The following is a 21,917-nucleotide window of genomic DNA, read 5'->3' as shown; positions in this document are numbered from 1 at the left end:
ATTTAAATTCAAGCGAGATCTATTGAATTTATAGATTTTAATTTTCAATCAATATATCTTGATCGAATTTCGTTCAATATATCGATAATTACCATATCTCACACTAATCGTGATTAATTAAACAGCAATTCTAATATGAACATAACCCGATTTTTACTCGTTTATTCATTTTGAATCTTCATAGAAAATCGTATTTGCATGTAAATTAATATAATTAAAAAATAAAAGAACAATTTCTATTTTTTTAAAATAAATATTATTCTTTTTTTTATCATTGTCTTTTTTAACGTAAAAAGCTTTTTATTCTCATTCAAAATTATGATTCGTTGAACATCTAGAACGAATTCAAAGATAATCCAGATTTATTTTGTAGCTCCAATCCGGATTCTTAACTTACACGGTTGAAGGTTATTTTCATGTTTTCTTTTTTATCCTTTGTCATTTCGTAAATCAAATTTTTTTTGACGATTCTGCATATTTTAGAAAATGTAACGTAGCTATCATACATATATATTCAAATAAATATATTTTTTTATAACAATAAAGTCTTAAATTTCAACAATAATTCGTACATTTCCTTTGGCAAATTTAATGTATTGTCTTATAACCGTAATTATCAAATAAAATATTTCATTTAGCATTAAACGGTTCATCCTGTGAATTATTATATCATCGACAGTTTACTTTTCATTTCTTATTTTTTTTTTTTTTTACGATATAGGATATCTCAGAATTGAAAAATAAACAAAATATTTAATTTGTTATTACTAGAATTAATATTTATAATTTTATATAACATATTATTATGTTTAAATAAAAAAAATTATTAGTTATAAATAAAATTATAAATTAATAATTAAAAATTAATAAATCAGAATTTAAGGAGATTCTAAAAATTTTTTTTTAAAATATTATGTATTGGTTTTGATTATTAAAAAAGATTAATTAAGATATATTAGTTTAAATTCTATGTATGTACATTGATTTCAAAATAACATAAATTCAAAATAATTTCAAAATCAATATTATATCAATTTCATATTAACGTTAGATTATTCACAATTTTACAATTTTACGATGCTCATCAAATATTAAAACAACATTTTTATTTACTTAATAATTTAATATAATACTTAATAATTTATATTTTTTTAATCTTTTGGGTAAATAAAAGAAAAAATATGTTGTTTTAAATTAAAAAAAAAATAAAAATTAAAAATATTGTAAAATGTAACTTTGTAAAATTATGAAATTGCAAATTAGTTATTATAATATCAATACGAGTATTAATTGTAAAGCTGTTTTGAAATTGATATAGAATCGAAAAATAATATAATTACTTTATATAATTATTATAGAATTGATATAAAATTAATTTTCAAGAATCAGAACTGATAATTATAATATCGATTTGGTTTTTATAATTTTGATATATAATTTTAAGATAATTTCATAACTATTTCTAATTCTAATTGAAACTAATATATAAAATTTATTATGATCGAATTTATTTTCTTTAGTTAAAATAATCATTATTTAATAAAATTCATTTTTAAATATAATTAAAAATATAAATTATGTTGGTAGTTTTTTTAATTTTAATTTTCACTTAATTAAACAAAACAAAGTATATTTATTATATTTAATTCTAAGACATCCTTTATATTAATTCTTATGTTTTATTATTACAACTACTTTTCTTATAATATATTCAGCATCCGTTGTGTCGCATTATGGTCCGATTCCAACTTCACTTTTTTTTTCTTTCTTGCATATTTTTTCCCTTGTTCTTGATCCAATAAAATCATTTTACAATTCCATTGTTTACCAATATTTTTTTTAGTATGAATCGTATACTTTCAAGATGGTTGTTACTTCCTCTTCATAGAAGCCATTTTCTGAATTTACTTGATTTTTGGAAAGCAACTATCAATGATGTATTATTTTATTCTGAAATCATAAATAATATTAAAATATAATATTTTTTTTATTAATTATGTTTAATAATAAAACATAATTAAATATCGTTCTTTAATCAAAATTTTTTATTGTTTATATTAAACATATTCAAAAAATTTCTACATAAAATATTTTAAGATATGAACTTTATATCTTAATTAATTCTTATTCGTTCTTCATTTTAAGTATGATGATTTATGATTAACCAACAGGTTAATAGTTATTATATTAATAGAAGGATATTTAATATTAGAAAATTTTAAAAAGAAAAAAGGTTTTAAAAAAAGAAAAGATTAGATTAGGTTCGTTAGATCAATTTTGTTCAATTCTCATTTCTTTTCCATTGTATTATTATAGATAAGAATAGAATTTTATTCGAAAAATATCTTGTATATTACTTCTAAAAAATTTATTGATTAATATGAATGATTAAATAAAAATTCTATACATAATATATATTGTAAAAAAATATGAAAAATATTAAATTTTTCTGGTAAATTCTACAAGTTAACAATAATTTGCAGTAAATTATAATGATTGCGAAATATTTGAACATGACAATAAATTTTTATTTTTGTCAATAATATTTAATACTAAGTTAAGATTTACTGTTAATATCTAGTAAAAATTAATTGACATTAAAATTTCAAAATTATTTTTAGCATTTAATTTGCATATGAAAATAATATATAAAACGATTCTTGAGCGATCGAATCTTTTCTAAAGAATAATATTGTTGTTTGGTTAATCATTTTATTATTTATCAATATTTCGAATTTTTTGGTTTTTCCTCGTGTTTTCTCTCGTTTCATTCGAAAACAAAAGCAAGCAAAATAATATATCCATAATAAGCAACTAGTCGCTTCCGAGCAAATTATTTATTTCTAAACAATATTGTACAATTAACAGAAGGTAACTGTATATGTATATATATATATATATATATATATATATATATATATATATACATATATAGACAAAATTTTATAAAGTAACAATCTTTTTTACAAATATCTGAAAAAAAATACAAATATCTCAAAAAATAATTATAAAAATATCTCAAAAAATGTTTGAAATATTGATTTTTATAATATTCAAAATAATATAATATAAATATAAAAATATAAATATTATAATATAAATATAAAAATATAAAAAAATCCTTTTCTACATAATCATTAATATTAATCACATAAATTCGTTTTGATTAAATTATAAATAACTGAATTTAAAGATTTGATTCAAAAATGACAATATTGCTTACAATATACATATATATTCGTTCAAAATCAAATTTCTTATAAAACATTATAATAGAATTTTATTCGTTTTTAATAGTTTATAATAGTTATAATAGTTTTTTTTAAATATTTCTACAACAAATCATTTGAGATTCAAGGAACTTACCGATGAATATTCGTAAAGAATATTTCGTAATGTCATGAAGAGGCCTGGTTCAATAACGATGATTCAAGAAGGCTAACAAAGTTGTTGAAATCATTACGAATGGCAGATTCGCTAACCTCAGTTGGCCACCGTGTTGCATCGCTGCTGGATGTTCCCCTGCCGAACAATGATTAAAATTCAAATTGAATTCCGTCCTAGCATCCGTCGTCTTATTGGAATTGTTTCTCTAGTATATGTTAAATATACATATACATATACATATACATATATACATATACATATATATAAGCATGGTTTGATAAATATTTGTCATGATAATAATCTCGTCAAATGATGAAAAAAAAAAATTCAAAAAAAAAAATTAAGAAAAGTTATATATAATTGAAAGATATTATATTCATAATAATAACTTCATTTTTTTTAAATTGATATTATTAATATTAAATATTATTAAATTATATTCTTTCGTGATTATTATTTAATAGATAAAAATTTCGATTTTTATAAAAATAAAAATTCCAAATAAAAAAGGGAAAAAAATTATGTATTTTTACGTTAATTTTTTTTCAAATTTGAATTTAAATAAGTTTTTTAAAAACTTAAAATTTAAATTTTTTATTTTAAACTAATAATTTTAATAGAAGTATTATTATATTTGATTCATAAAGAAATAATATAATATTAAAAAAAGAGGATAATATTAAAAAATATAAAATGTTAATTTGAAGATTTTTAAAATTATGAATATTTACTTAGAATTACATTAAATATTCAATTAATTTTTATTAAAATTTTCGAAATTTTATATATATATCTTCTATATTTAAATTTTTTAATTTTATGCATCTTTCTTCTATATTAATACTTTTGTATTTCATATTTGTAGGAATTTGTCAATTATTTTAAATAAATTCAAGGTTAATATAAATAAGTGTTTCTAATAAAGTAATGAATTTGAAATTTGATTTGATTGATCTTTTCTATATCTTTTTCTTGTATTCAAAAGTTCAAACTAAAATATATGAATAAAAAAGTAATAATTCCAAAAAAATGGATTTTGTCAGTAAAGAAACACAGTAAAAGAAATATAAATCTTTTTTTAAAAAACAAATTTCAATTTTTTTCTTTTTAACATACATCGTTGTTAGAATTTAAAACAATCTTCAATACAATTTTCATTTATAAGTTTTTGTGCCAATCTGAAAAATTTTCCAATCACATTTTTAAGAAAAAAGCATATCATCTTTTTCAAAGAAAAGTAATCTTCATATTTTGAAAAGTTTAAGCAGAGAAATTCTTATTATTATACGATAGCCTTTTCTGTATCCTGTGATTCTAACATTGAGTGTTTCTCCGATTTTTTCGAGTGTGGACGCATTAACGCGACACAATAGCTATTATAGTGTGCAAAGAGTTCGCTTACTTAAGAAAGTCGGGTTGTTTCCCTCACTACGATGCTTTCCTATTCTTCATCGCTATTATATCTTTTGTTTTTATTTGATACCTCATTAAGATTTGAGAAATTATGAAATAAACAAATTTAAAAATAAGAAATAAAAAAATAAAGAAATTAATGAATAGAAACTTAAAAAATAAAAATACGAAAATATTATTTAAAAAAAAAGATAATTAAAATATAGAATAAGATGAATTAATTATTTTAATGGAATATTTGTTATAATAATGATATAAATAATATAAATAATAAAAGGAAAATTTATAAAGGATCATATACAAATGGATTTCTTTCCGAAGGATATGTTTGGAGATTAGGTTAGAAAACGACTTTATATGAAGAGCCATTTATGATACATGCGACATTTACGTGACAAAGAATCATATGACAAAATTGCAAATAAGATGATATTACTAATACCTAGATAGTCTTGTCTTAAACGGATAAAAATCGGAGACTATAGACAAGAGGATACATATCGATTATATGATAAACCATCATGGTCACCGATAGACGTTTATCTTTCTTTGTCAGACATATCCTGCTCTAATCCGTAATTCCACTTCCTGAAGGTTATCTCCCCGGCAGTATGGTTTTGCAGAGAAGGGATGACTGTAACAATAGCTGAGTTCAGCTTGACGCCCCATACACTTTGAGAAATCTCTTTAATTACTCTTCTCACTCAACCAAATGCTTTTTGCTAAGCCTGTTATCTTCCGGCAAGAACGATTGGATTCATTCGTTCCATAAATGTGGCCAAAGCCTCGGTGAAAAACGACAAATCTTTCTACACTGTATCGTTATGAAATACTACTATTTCTTTTTTTGCTTGTTCCAGTTCCTTTTGCAATATTTTTTTTTCTCTTTTTTTGTTTCAAAAAGCAGAGAGTTCAGATTTTTACACTAAGAACATGATTACGACAACAACGAGTAGTTTTTTAACGAGAATTCATTAATGGGTCAATTAATGAAAAACTTGTGAAATCTCTTTTTCACGAGCCTTCCTCTCTTATTCGTTCTATTCGCCATTATTGACGAATATGTTTGGTAATATATTTCTTGATATAATTTTTTCATTAAATATGGCGTATATATCAAAGTGAAGATTACTTCCATTGAAAAAGAGGTAGTTATATTTGAATATAATAAATTGACAAATCGTATATGGATAGTAGTTCAAACGAGAAATTGAGAAACTGAACACAAAGAAGGAATTACCAGTTATCAATTACGATGTAAAATTGTGTCGAATGCATTGAAGCAATCACATAAAAAGAAACTGCTATCTATTGAGAAGCTTAAATAAAATCTTAATAAGATGATTTCACAGTGACGATTTGTATTTCTCATATGTTTCATATTCCATAATGAAAAGGAAATATACATATATGTATTATATAATCGATAGATGAAATTATCCAAACAAAATTTATCCAAACAAAAAAAAAAAAAAAAGAAACAGAAATAGGAGAAATCTTTTTTAATCATCTATAGAAAAAGATCAGCTTTTTGTTGATTTTGAATTAATTTATACAAATGTAAAATATAAAAGGTTAAAAAATGTTAACAAATATAATAAGTAATATATATATATATATATATATTGAGAAAGTCTTTTTACGTAATTTATTTTTATAAAAATCTGGATAAGTAATAATTAATACTTTATATAAAATTTTATTTTCAAAAGATTTCCAAATTGTAATGCATAATATCTAAAAAAAAAAAAAAAAACAAAGACAATAAGAAGGTAAGGAGAATGCTTTAGATGATAAAGTTAGTCTCGTTTCCTCGACGTTACGTTATATTATATAAAGTGGAAGTATCTAAATAACTCTGTTGTTTTTATGGGCATAGGAGAAAAGTCTTCAGGGGCGAAATTGCATTGTCCGAAAGTGTAGCTTATTTTTATACTTATTTCGCTTTTCTCGAAAAATGAAAAAGAAGGAAATAACCATTGAAATTAAGGTTTTTTTTAACAATTTAAAAAATACTACTGTCCTATTATATCTTCAATTATCCTTCTTTGGGCTGTTATAACTCAAAATGATTGGGACGTCAAGGATGGCAAGTGGCGTAAATCAATTTCGTCTCATCTTGAGAAATTCATACTTAAAGCTTGTTATTCAATTTCAAGTAGAACTGTAACATCGAGGTAACTCGATTTTCCGTTTCTTTTGACTTGACCCTTTTACTTCTAGATGACTCAATTAAGGGCTAGCAGCTATACTTATTCGGAAAATTTCTTCTTTTCTTAAGATATTCATATCTTATTATTATTAAAAGTATCAATTTATCAAATAATTTAATTGAAAATATATTATTCGAATTTTATTTTCTATTTTCTAGTTTTTAGTTTCTATTATTATGTTTAGTTTGAAATAGATTAGAAAAACATTTGTAGACAAAATTTCATCGCTCCTTCAAAGTGTCAAACAGTTGAAAGTTTTGGTGTATTATGGCAGTTTCCACGAGGTTGTAAAATCGGTCAAGTGTCGAAGTTTACATGAAGAGATGTTTGGACGAGAGAACTGGCAGAAATCTGATGAGATAAGGAATTGAAACCTCTTTTACAATCGTATTAACTTCAATTTCAAGTCTTTTTCTCTTTTAACAGCGTATTGTATAAATAACAAGCATTAGGCGAAGCCCTATGATGATTAATTTCGAGATATGTTTTGATATGAGATTTCATAGTATGGCAAAATACATATGTGTACAATAATTAGCAATATGAATATGAAATTCAAACAAGGAATTATTAATTAATATTAATTATTAACGTCAACCTGCTGATTAGGTTCATCCTAATTAATCTTAGTGAGTTTGAAATACACTTTGTGAATTAAAATTATAAAACATTTTATAATTTTCAGAATTTTTTAGATTATCTAATTTTTATATAATACTATTTCTTTTTTAATAATATAAAACAAGATCAACCTTAATTTATATTTTTGTCTATAAATTTTTCTGTTTAAATGAAAAATAGATGAGATAAAATTATAAGATAAAATTTATCAATGAAATTTTGTTATTTAAGAATGGAATGCATTTTTGTATGCTGAATCTGCTATAAAAATTATCCATCAGATTAAACTTAGGAATAGATATAAAAGATATAAATTCTTTTTATATCGAATTTTAATTATATTTTGGTTATAATTGCGAGATAGTTAAAAAAAGTAACTTTTTTTTTCAATTTCTCAATTTTTTTATCAATTTAATCATATAATATTATTCTTCCCCTGTAAAATTAAATTTGATTCATCATCGTAAGATTTTCTTTTGCCGAGATATATCATTTTGAATTTATTCCATTTTCTAGAACATATGAATAAAGATTAAAAAATATTTTGATGTTTGAAAAACCATGCATACAAATTTTCATCCTATTAACCTCCTACTTGAAAAAGATAACTTTTACGAATCTTCGTAAAAATCCTTTTTATCGTCAATAGATTAAAAATGGTATATTTATAGTAAAAAAAAAAAAAAAAAAATATCCTACACTGTTGGATTGGTATCTATCGTTCTCATTTCGTTCGCCCAAGGGTTCTTTTTTTCAATGGATAAATATTAAGTGTGACGATTTCAGTGGAGTGCTTCAATATTGTAGCAACTATTTTTTGCAAATATTTCAAAAACTGAAATCAATGATTATATATATATAAAATATATCGTTATTTATTATATACAAGATAATTGTACAAAATATCATTTTCCATATACATATTTAAAAATTATTAAACATTTTTTGTCTTTTAAAAAGCCATGAGGATGAAAAATTATCACATCGACAGATTCAATTTATTATATAATGAATATAAATAATAAAAATTGCAATTATTAAATATAAAAATTGTGTATTGAAATAAAAGAAGTGCAATATAAAAAAAGAAAAATAGTTTTAAAAAATAGATTGTGATATCCATTTTTATATCGCAAATACATATTGATATATTGTTCATGGCGTTATTGACAAATAAACAATGAAATCTAACAGAATTTCGCGAAAAATGCATCGTTCACTGTCTCTTTCGTGAACCTAGACGATCGATGTTTAACCTGGTTGCCGATAAGTGCTTCACGCTACTCTTGCACTTCAGTCGACTATTCTCTAGTATGATATCTAAATATGTATAGTAATACAATACCTATTGATTTTAGATTCTAACCTATTCGTATGACGCACAGGAATCCTTGCAGATAGCATTTATTTCTAAATTTTATGCATTCGTGACAAATTTTAATAGAATAATGGAAAAAAATTCTTTAATACAACTTATTTGAAATTTTCTTTCAAATATTATGCTTTATAATTGTATTGTTATAATTGAATAAATAATTAAATATAAAAAAAAATGATATAAAATCCTGAGAAAAATATAATTAAGAGATATAATTAGAAAATAATTAGAAAATTTTTTCATTATAATAAAGATTTAGAAATTCATAATGAAATTTTCTAATTATTTTGTATTTTTTTTATTTAAAGAATACATGGATTTTATGTATTCTTTTCAATATTTGTAAATGTTATTTTTGGAAAAGATACATATATATGTTATTTTCTATAAAATAAGGATAAAAAAATAAAAAATAAATAAACATAGATGTACATATAATACTATGTTTAACATTTCAATAAAAGTTAATTTAACGTTAATTTAAACACTTTTGTATATTTTCAGTAATTATAAAAAAACGAAAATTTAAATTCTTAAATTTTAAAAAAAATTTAAAATTATTTTAATAGATTTGATAGATCTTTATAAGTATTATTATATAATAAATCACAGAATAAATAAATCTTTGATGAGGCAAAATGTATACATTTATATGAATATTCTCATAAGAAATATAAAATATAAAATCAGTTCAAAAATAAGAAATTTCAATAGTATATCTATGAATCATTTTCAATCTCATATTCATTTCAATTAAAATTTCAATTAGAGAACCATTTACTTGAAAGCTTTCGTGATTCAGTAAGAGTATGAAATATTTTAAAGGCTTCCGTATTTTATATAAGTTAAACGTTAATTTATAATGAACTTTTTATACTTTTAATATTCGGATCATTTTCATTTTCAACTTTTAAACCGTAATTTATTATATTCGGAAAATTTTATTGTCCTCTTTTAATAATATCGCTTTCAAGAATACGTATATGTCAGTTCTATTGGGTTCGAGATCTTTTCATTCTTATAAAACGTCCAATTATATTATATAAATTTATAAATATATGTAAATACAATATTCCTTTCATTATATCTACTATATAACTAAAAAGATCTGAAATACATTTTAATTGAAATGAAAGAATAACAATTAAAATCTCAAAGTTTTGAAGAACAGTCTGAAAAATTATTACAATTAAACTAATTATTTATTTATTTACTGAAAATTCAATTGTTTATTATACGTATATATCATATTTATGTTATATTAATTATCTCTCTGATTTTAAATTAACTTATTCATAATGATATCGGTTTTTAGTTTATCAACAATAGAATGATAAAGTGAAAATTTGATTTTAATTTATTAATATTTCAATTTTATAAAAAATATATTAGAAGAAAAAGTTATTGAAATTTACACGTCATATACGTCACACGTAATTTATTGAAAGCATTATTTTCTATTAAATATATAATTTCCAAAAATATTTGTCATATTTATTAAGATTAAAATCGATCATTTTATAATTATTTGATTAGTCTACCAACAATCAATATTTATATTACATTTCGTTTGCAATTTTTTTTCAATCAATTTATATTATTGAATTTTGTTTTTTAACATAAATGAAATGACTTTATTTTTGTTATGTTATTACAGAATTCAATAAAAATATAAACATGACATTAAAATTTATAGATAAATATCAGTATTCATTATAATTAAAATGTTGAGAAAACTTTGATATGTGTACTGTGTATGCCACTCGTTGGAAATGGAGTAAATAATCTATTGAACCGCAAAAATGTATCACCCTTTTTTTTAACCATTGCAAAAACCGATAATAAAAAGATCCAGATGGTTTTAATATTAAAAAAGAAATATTAAGAAAGAATTTAGAATCAAAATTAGATCAAAATTAATCACCCAAAAATTAGATTCAATTAATTTCCCCTTTAAATTTAATTCTGAATCGAATTAAAAATTCAGTTCATATTTTAGAATTTAAAATAACTTAAAACTTAAAAAATTATATTATTATTTTTTATTTAACGATCGATGATGCAACATTAGCGCCACGTAACTATTAATTATCAGTATTCAATTACTTTTTTAAAATTATTTATTACTTTTCAAATTATTTACTTTCTTATTTTTCAAATATTCAAATTATTATATTTTTCTATATTTTTCTATATAAAAAAAACATATTTTGTTAATTTCTGACGATTTGATTACGCTTGAAAATAATCGGTCATTAAAAAAAAAATTCGCCGAATTAATTTACTATCAATAATAATTTGAAATCGCAAAAGAAGAAAAAAAAAAGAGAATAGAGACCGAAGTGATTGCGATTGTCAAAAGATATTAAAACTTCAATTTTTTTTTTTTTTTTCGTAAATATATGTACATACCATTAAGTACATGTACGAGGATAGTCTTTGTATTAGCGTTACTCGGATGGCAGGTATATTGGCCGCTATCTGCAGGCTGGGCATGCTGCACCAGAAGATACGACGTTGTAACTTCCCCCTTCTCGGTGATCACCGATACACCGCCCCTAGGACTATCGTAGTTGATCATCTATAATTGAACAGATATATACATATATAAAATATATATATATATGTGTGTGTGTATAAAGAAGAAATAAATAAATAAAAATAGAAAAAAAAGACTTAACAACTAATCGTAAAAGAATTTGATTATTTTGATTATTCAATATATCATAGATAATTTTAATATAAAATTATAATTTTATATAAATATATTATTGAAATATTATTATTTATGTAAATAATAGGCATTTATTTATAATTATTATTTTATGCTTTACATCAGAACGAGTAATTAATTACGATTTTTATTTTCATAAGTGAAAAAAAAATCTATTTGTAGAGAATTGGAGTATTTAGTATTATTTTATATCAGTTATACAAAATGATAAGAACTAAGTATATATATATATATAGAAATACGTAAATTTTCGTAATTTCAATGAATTTTTACTGATGGATCTCGTTAGGCGAGAAAGCATGCAAAAAGAGAATGAACTATATCAATCGGCCCTCTGTATTACTCTCTCTTCATTTCCCTTCTTCCCTATCCCCTTTCTCTCTCCAGTTTTCTCCAACCAACGAATTTATTTCGTCGAGAAACCGAATTGTCCGGAATTCGCTTATCCGTGGTTAATGGAATCTCCGGGTTTCCTCAAGCCAAAAAAAAAAAAAAAAAAGAAAAAAAAAGAAAGAAAAAAGTAAAAAAAAAAAGAGGAACGATGTGGATGGAGAACGTAAAATTCGTTCAGAGAATGGCGGTAAATATTCGTAGGGGGAAAAAAAAAAAGAAAAACGAGCAAAAAAAGTAAAAAATGAAATGTATACATTTCTGTATAGTGTATACTGTAATATTGGTTTTCGCACTAAGATCCAATAGTTACTTCTGAACATTGATAACCTGCACGATTACCTTCTTTTCATTTTATTTCTTGCTACTTTTTCACTTCTCGTTTTCAAAATACCACGCTTGAATCTCTACAACGCGAAAAACTCGATAATTTTGTTTATTTCTGCTATTTTAGCTCTGCTGTGAAAATCTTTGTAATTCGAAATATAAATCAAATTATTTACGGGATTAAGTATATTTATTTTGCCTCTGTAACTCGAATTTAGAAAAGCTCAATGCCCGCAAGTGAAAAATTTATAAGTTAAATTTTTAACGCTGGTGCTTTTAAAAGCTTGAAAATATTCGGACATAGCTTTGAATTTGCCACTTAGATATAATTACGAACTGGAAATCCTAATTATGATCCGTAACTATGATCCAAATCGAGATGATTTAATTAATTAGTAATTTAATTATTGTGTTATCAAATGAGAAAAGTATAATTTTTTTTTAATATTTTTTTTATTTACATTATTATAACATAGTCTTAATGGAATAATTGAGTAAGTGTATCAAAAAATGACAATTAACATTGTTGTTGTACTTGTGCATTGTTTATTATATTCTATTTATTCCGCATCACTCTTACTAATTATATCTAATTCTTATCTTCGATAAAGTAAAGGAAACGATAAAGTAAAGGAAGATAGGTAATGTCGTTAAATTCTTGAAAATCTATCGTCCATGATCTTGTTTGGTCATTACATTATCGGGATATTACAATAATTAAATACTACAATTAAACCAATTTAATTTGAATCTCAAGAGAAGAATCAAAATCTTCGAATTATACAAATTTCGATTTATCGAAATTAAGGTTTAACAAACAAAAATTTTAGAAGAATATATTATAGAATTTTTGTATTAATAATTTTCTAATTTAACTGACAAAAAAACAAATTAAATTTTGACATGAGTTATAAAAGAAATTACGATAAAAATTATTTTAAAGATAAACTTGTAGAGGTTGACTTGTAGAGGTTATTTCTGAATTTTTTTTTTCTACAGAAGCAAAATAATTTAAATGTGACAAATAATTTGAGTTTAAACAAATTATTAAGTTTTATTTTCACTTATAGAGATTTTTATAATGGAGAAAAACGAAATGAACAAAATTGTAGTTTTAGAGGTTAGAATATAGGTTACATGTATATGTACAGATATATCGCGTCTCCAGAATTTAAATGAAATTGTTAACGAGGTAGTAGCCTCATTAGCATAAACTTCCCGCAACGATCATACAAACGTTTCGATTACGATTTATAGTGGCACATCAAAACGTTTATTGGCACGTTTATTCATATCTTTCATTAGTACGTTCACTCATATATATAATTTATAATTAATTACATAAACATTCATATTGCTTTATTTAACCTCACAATATAATATTTTGTACAAATTAAATAAAAATTTCATTTTTTTAAAAAATAAAAGTATACAATAAAAAAAAAAGAATAATATAAGAAGATACTAGAAACATGTTGAACAGTCAGAATTGTATATTGTATAATTGTATATTTTTGTATATTTTAAAAATATATTTTAAAGAAATATTATATATTTTTAATTTTACTTCTTTTCAAACTTAGAAAACCAATTTTATATACTGAATATAAAATATATTTCATATTTGTTATTATTTTGTATAAATGAATGCATGAAACATTATTAAAATAATTAAACAAAAAAAAAAAAGAAATATTTTAACCATCCATCAATTGATGGTTATTATGACTCGTGAATACTTTTATATATTTAATAATAAAATTTATTTCTCTATCTGAATATAAATTTTCAATTGAGTTTTGCGTTTCGTATAATTACTACTGAGTGAACAATGGAACAGAACTTATTATTAATTTATCGAAACAAATTAGCGTTACAAAGGATATATGGTCATTTTATCGATTTCGAGTGCGTTTTGTATCAAGTTTGTTTGGTGAATTTATGCATTTGGATAACGAACGAGGCATAGCCATAGCCTTTGGAAAACAACGAATCCGATATAAAATGCGATTCTCGCTCAACTCGTAACGTTTCGATTCCAATATGGCGGATGGGTCGACCTCTATTTCGATATATCGTACATAAATCATCACGAAAACAATCCGAGTCTTTCGTGAAAATTCATGAAATATTTTTAAGTAAAATTTTTTACGAACATTTTATTTCATTCCATTGCTCATAAACTAGTATGAACACGAATATTCTGTTTTGAAATTAAACAATTCTTATGTATACATATAAATCGGAGGAAAAATTAAATGAATAAATAAACGGACGTTGAAAGGTTATACGATAAAGAATAGTTTGACTCTCATGGTGAGATTTCATTTAAATGAATTTCAAAAAATAATGTAAAAAAAAAATCAGATATTCAGTATAAATGAAATATATAAATTAATACTTTAAACATGAATCATGAGAATTTAATAAAAATTTAAAGTTTAATGAAAATTTGAAAGTTAGAATATCTTAATTATTAGACTATTTAAATATTTTCAATATTTATATATTCTAGCTACTTTATTCATCTTTTACATCATAGATATATTTATTAATATAGATTATTCTTAACGAAATAAACTTTAATAAATAAAATAAGGATTTAAAAAATTGTTGCTTTTATTTTAAAAGCAATTATTATAATACTGTATACATGTATGTGATATGATAGAATAAATGAATGAACATATTAAACATCCATGTATGACAATGCCAAATTAATTTACGCCATTTTTCCCGTTTCGACAATTCAGTTCTGAAAGTTTGTCCATTAAAACCGAAAGTGCTCATTATAAACAAGAGATTTTAAATGGCACCACAAATTCAGTAAATAAGCAACAGAAACCATTCATGATTTTCATTCATTTAGAAAGAAAGATGATTTAATTGTTTCATTAAAATAAATTAAATAACTATCTGAAAATATCTTTAAAATTATTTAAAAAAGAATTATTTACAGTTTATTATGAATTTGAATAAAATTCACTTAAACTAAATGAATTATATAATGTATATCTTTATCAATTGTGTTCAATTAAAAGTTTAAATATTTCCTGGAAACTAAATTTAATATTTAAAAAAAAAAAAGAAATTTAAATATTGTTCATATATAAATAATATACAAGAAAGTAATCTAAAAGAATATTAAAAACCAAATCGTTATAATTAATTTCAATTAATATGCTTACTATTTTTCCTTGTCTTTATTCTCTTGAAATTAAAATCTCTGTTTTAATCATGTCCATGTCTCTAATCATAAAATTTCCTCAAAACAAGTTTCACATAACAAGGACAATATTATCATAACAGGTGTCACATCCGACATTAGCTCGTATATCGAAGAACAAGCCAGAAGCGCAGAGAGTTTCTGGCAAGTGTTTGAAAAATTCAGATTTAGTATCTAAAATAGTTAATATACAAATGTAAGTATCTATTATTAAATAATTATATATTTTGTATATAATTATGTAATTTGAAACTTGATTCAAACATTAGAATTTCATATGATTGTTAGTATAAATTATTTCTGCTCTTTTTCTATTCTTTTATTCTCCTTGTTAATTTAATTGTTGTCAATGCATAATACATACAAATGTTATTATTATTATTCAATAATATTTCCAATTAACATCTCTCTATTGTGAATAGTTTTTCTTTAGTTTTTTAAGGAATATTTAAGAAGCCAAAACATATTGATTTCTTAAATATTTTAGTAATATTTTAGGCAACTTCTTTTTTGGAAAATATTAAAACTCAAGAATAGATATCGAATAACCTGTAAACTAATTTCCATAGAGAATAAGAGAAGCTCATGGTCGATGTTATTCTGTAATTAGCTGCGTTTCATGCAAATGAACTTGAGAAGAAATTCTTTAAAATATATTTTCTTATGCTTTTGCGATTTATTTTTTATCAAATAAATTTGAAGTGAGATAAAATAAAGTCAAATCTAGTTTCTTTCTTTCGAATCGTTCAATTTGCCGGTTTTTGTTTCTTTATTTTAACGTTAAAAACGATTCTTGTATATAGCTCTTTATGATACACGTGGAGAATTATTATCATTTTTTGAAAAACCTTTTTGCTATTTTTTTCTTTTATTAAAATTTCTTAAAACTTGTTTTACTAAAATTACAGAAAAAATTATCTTCTCTCTAATTTTGATGATTTTAAATAACTTTTTTTGAAAAAAGTTGTTTTTAGATTTTGAAATATTTACAAAAAAAAATTGCTGCTATTATGTAACAATCGCTTATTGGTGAAAAAATATTTTCTCGAGATAACTCATCAAATTTTATAAAAAACAAAATTTTTAAAAATTTTCTAAAAATATAGGCAAATTAGTTGTTAAACTATTTATTACTAATAGTTCTTTATTACACTAGTTCATAATCAAATTCATTCTAAAATGTAATTCATTTCTAAAATGAATTTATTAGACACGTAGATAAAAAACATTTAATACAAAAAATATCTGATAAACGAAAGACAATTTGCTCAAATTTTAAAAAATTATCAATTAATTTCTTTCATATAATATTTCCCTTTTTGTAAGAAACATAAAATAATTTTAAACTCTTGCTGACATACCTGTTATTTTGAAATGAACATAGATCGATTGATGATTCAATCTCAAATATCTGTAGGTAGTTTCGTATAAAAGATTAGAGAATTATTTCAGAAAAGGAACAGAATTATTTACGAAAGAAAATCTTGAAAAGAGATTTTCAACGAATAAGAAAGAAATAGATACTTCGCGCAAAAAAACGTTTCATTCGTTATAAATTATGCATAGAGGCACTCTGAACATCTATCATAAGATGAGAAAAATGAGATGGACGACAAAGGTAACGTATGAAATCAGAGAGGAATAACACTTCTAATATAATTCATATATAAGAAATTGCATTGTAACATATATGTGTGTATATATATTATATTATATATTATATTTAAACAGCAAGTGAATCGATTTCGTGAAAAATATATTTGAAAATCCATAAGTAAATGTTATCAAGATAACTATAAATTTCATTCAGAATATATGATTCCATATTCTTTTCTCACTTTTCTCTCTTCTCCGTTATCTTTCGATTACTATGTTATATTGTTTATACGTATTTCCTGAAGTTGTTTGTTCGATATTTCGAGCAAATAAATCTGTGTAATTTTTTTCTATAGTTTCAATTGACTGATTAAGATCAAATTTAGAGAGTCGAAAGAGAGAGATGGATTTTAAATATCAAATTCAGCTTCAGATATTTATTAGTTTTCAAGATATTAATAAAAAAAAAAAAAACTTTCGGTATTATATGTTGAATTCTGCTTATATCTGTGAGACAATCTGCAGGCATAGCCGATACACTCACTGCTTAATGGAAAAAGGATTTGTTGTTGAGATTTCTTCAAAGTGGGGATGCAATGCTCCGCCCTTCCCCTACCTATCCATGCATTCAAACATATCTCGACGAAGAAAATATAAACGAATCACGTATCTTTTCTCGAAGATTGTTATTTACGAATTAATAATATAGATGAATTCAATATACAGTTTTTTTTATTAACATTTCGAAAACTAATAAATAGAGGAAGTTAAATTTTTATATATATTTTGAATCTGATCCCGTTTTCCTTCCAAATTTAGTATCGATCGGCCATCGGAGCTATTCCTTTGGAATTTTATCCTAATTTTTATAAAACGAGAAGCTTATTGAGATGATAGTCCAAGTAAACGATTTGCGGCTTTAGTGACTTTAGTGAGAGACTTGTGTGATGGCTCGATCGAAAATTTATATTTCGAGAATTACAAGGGATAAGAAATTCGAATGATTCGAAATTATCATAAAATTCATAATTTTCAAGTAATATTGACAAAAATTTTACTATTATTACGTTGAATTTTGCCCATATAATAAGTAATTATTGTTTATTTATTATTTCTAGAAATATAGTATGTAAAATGTATAATAGTTAAATATTCAATTTCGGATTTATAAAATAATCTTTGAGCAATCGAAATTACAATAGTAAAAGTTAAATAAATAATTGTGAATTTTTTATTATCTATAATTTTGATCATCATTTATTTTAATAATTTCAATCATTGTAATTTCGATCTCTCAAGGATTATTTTATTTTCGTCAACTTATCAATAGTAAAATTATCGATGATATTAGTATGCTCATTATATAGTTTAAGTAAACCGCTACTACAATGTATTTATAGAAACGATAAATAAATGGAAATTGCATACCGATACATACATACATATAAGCAAAATTCAATGTAATAATAACAATTAAATTTTTGTTAATATCTCGAAAACTATGAATTTGTGGCAAACCATAATGCTACAACAATTATAATCCTTAGGGCATAAGTTTTCGATTGAGCTCTATTTCGTTGTTATATATATAACAATAACTAAAATGAGGCTTGATTTGCAAACAAGTTTATACATGGAAGATACTGTGAATATATATATAAATTTCTAAAACGGAAGATAACATTATCACGCCGGAACTAGGTTTAGTCACAAGACAGAATTTCTAGAGAGAAAGAGAGAGAGAGAGAGAGAGAGAGAGAGAGAGAGAGAGAGAGAGAGAGAGAGAGAGAGAGAGAGAGAGAGAGAGAATATAAGCTAAGAATGTTTTGCGTCTCAACAACAGCTCAAAGCGACAGTAAGATTATTTATGTTCATAAGATAATATACAACGGATTATAATTAATATTTGTAACTTTTATGGCAGAAGCGAATATATAATTTTTATATTATAATTACATTACAATATTATATTCTTGAAAAATTACAAAATTTTATAGTAATTTATTTTTTTGCATAAAACATTACTTTGCAAGTAATTGATATTATCGTTTATAATAATAATTATCTGCCGTTGAATATCGATAATTAACATCGTTAATTCTATAATGTTAACAGTATAAATAATAATAACGTAATAATAATATTATTATTAGTAGTAAATAAATAGCAATCAATAGAAGTATAATAATAATATTATTCAATAAACAATAATATTATTTAATATACATATTCACTTTGCAATAAAACATAATATTCGCTATAATCTGTCACAAGTCACTAGAATTATTATGATTTATAACATTCTATCTTCGCAAGTCACAAATTACTAATAACTCAATTAATTTTATACAAATTCATGTATAAAATTAAAAAGTCACGTAAGTAAATTTTTCTTTGAAATTCTATAATTTCTAAATTAATAATTCAGTATTCAACCGATTAATTAAAAATCTTCCAATCTAATCTTAAATCAGCTAAAAATCCTTAAAACTATTTTCATCGTATGAAAACCACAATTTTAATCTGAAAATTAAAATTAAAAGTCGTTATTTATAATGAAGAAAAAAACGAAAAAGAAAAAAAAGAATTAAATAAACATAGAAAAAAGTAAAAAAAAAAATAAAAATGAGATTTTCTTCGAATAATAATAAATATAGACTGTAAAAATATGATATAAATTTCTTTTTCCGCATTCAAGAAGATATTAATTCACAAGAAGCGACGAGAAGACTATTCTGTCGGCTCAACGTTCGGTCATTACATCAAGACACTTCTAATGAACCGGATTGAAGATCTACAACGAACCGTAAACCCTCCATAAGATTTGTCGCTGACGTAAAAAGAGCCTTAAGCTTTCCTCTGACACTGTAATTACGATCCGCACGAACGCCATCTTTGTCTCTTTCGTTTCTTTGCTCCCGTACGATTGGGTTTCTCGGATTTCCAATGTGTCTTTTGCTGTCGATGATTCGTTTTTGAAAACATATCGCTGTTTTAAAAACATCGATTGAAATATAGATTTGCACATTTATATATAATTGAATAATTGTCTAATTTTTTTTTAATTTTGATGAAAAAAAATAAAAATAAGATATTTTTCTAATTTTCTTGAAATATTGAAATATATAATGAATGTTGTTTTAGCAATGAAATGAAGCTAAAAAAAAAAAAAGAAAAAAAGAACCGAATAATATTGTTAAAATTAAAGGAAATTATAAAACTAAACATTTATTATTATTATTTGAAATAATATTTTTTTATTTTAATATTTTAATAATATATAATTCTATTTATTTAAGTAGAAAGATCCGAAAAAATCTAAATAAGAAAATAGATCATAATTCGAAAAGATCATAAAGAATAATTACATTAAAATTTATTTTCAAATTACTTTATCCCAGAAACTTAAAATTAAACCAATTTTCATTAATGATATAATCAGTTCATGAAATTATTCTATTTAATATAATATTTACTTACAAAAGCTAATACCGGTAATATGATCCATACAATTAACTATTAAATCCCAAGTGACGCTTTCAAAATACAGTGTGCTACATAATTTCCCTACTTATCCTCATTCGCCGAATACATTTTCCCACACTTTTCCACGTGATATCGTTGTTCACGCTTTTAAACAAATGTTTTCCATCCATCGAGGTTTTCGTCACGACTATAATCGTTTCCACCTCTGTTATCCGGCTTGGTTTTTCGCGTGCCACGGCAATTGAACGTTTAAACATGAAACATAACCTACCCTTCGCCTCTGTTTGTCATTAACATCTGCTATTCATGATAATTTATGCACAACTGTGTTGACAGGCTAGCTTAGCCTGATTTATTTTTCGACAATATGACAGACAGTCGAATATCAACGAGGGCAACACATCTATTACTTTGTCATGGATTATTTGAAGTAATTTAATTATAAATTGTTAAATATAAAGTTATTGAATATATATATTTTGTTAACTTTTTTATTTTTTTTTGTAAATTTATGCTTTAATATATTGCATAAATTAAAATTTTTACTTTCATTTGTTAAAAAAATCTAAATTTCATAATTGTCATGAATTTCTCTTTATATTTATATTCAAAGATTCCATAATATTCAATAATCAAAACAGATTAAAATAATGTAATGAATATATGTACAATAATGATAATAATGTGAATAATGTAACAATTATAATATAATAATAATATGAATAATAATAAAAACTAAACTAATGAATAATAAAATTATAATTACATATTACAAGATAAAAAATAATATAACACAATCAATGTAAAAAGTATTCGTACAGTAATTAATTTAACAAAAAAGTTGTAAATTCATTTATTGATAACAAATAAATAATAAAAAATTGGCGATATCTATATTTGTTGTTAAAATAGTTATATTTCATTAATATAATATATTTCATATAATATAAATGATATGATATGATATGTTATAATTTAAACATATAAAATTTAAAATATATATTATAAAATGTATTGTAAATGACATATTATAAAAAAAAAAAGAATGAAATAACATGAGATAATTATGAAAATTTACAAAAATTTTATCGAATAATATAAATAATAATAAGAAAATACAAAAAATTAGTAAATTTTATTATTTTT

The 21,917-nt window shown here is 22.9% G+C and overlaps 1 protein-coding gene across 1 annotated transcript in view; it reads right to left on the bottom strand.

The window, feature by feature from the left end:
- Nucleotides 1-3,366: 3,366 nt before the first annotated feature.
- LOC108001833 (lachesin) overlaps nucleotides 3,367-21,917 on the bottom strand; it is a 48,607-nt gene continuing 30,056 nt past the window's right edge. The window contains exons 5-6 of the mRNA XM_017063064.3: nucleotides 11,425-11,593; nucleotides 3,367-3,522 (exon numbers count right to left, since the gene is read on the bottom strand). Of these exons, the coding sequence (XP_016918553.1) occupies nucleotides 3,416-3,522; nucleotides 11,425-11,593 (276 nt within the window). The 3' untranslated portion in view covers nucleotides 3,367-3,415. The remainder of the gene's footprint in view (nucleotides 3,523-11,424; nucleotides 11,594-21,917) is intronic.

This window comes from Apis cerana, linkage group LG1 (assembly GCF_029169275.1).
Source record: "Apis cerana isolate GH-2021 linkage group LG1, AcerK_1.0, whole genome shotgun sequence".
NCBI lineage: Eukaryota > Metazoa > Arthropoda > Insecta > Hymenoptera > Apidae > Apis > Apis cerana.
The sequence above is the reverse complement of the archived record's forward strand: the minus strand, read 5'-3'. Positions and strand labels throughout refer to the sequence as shown.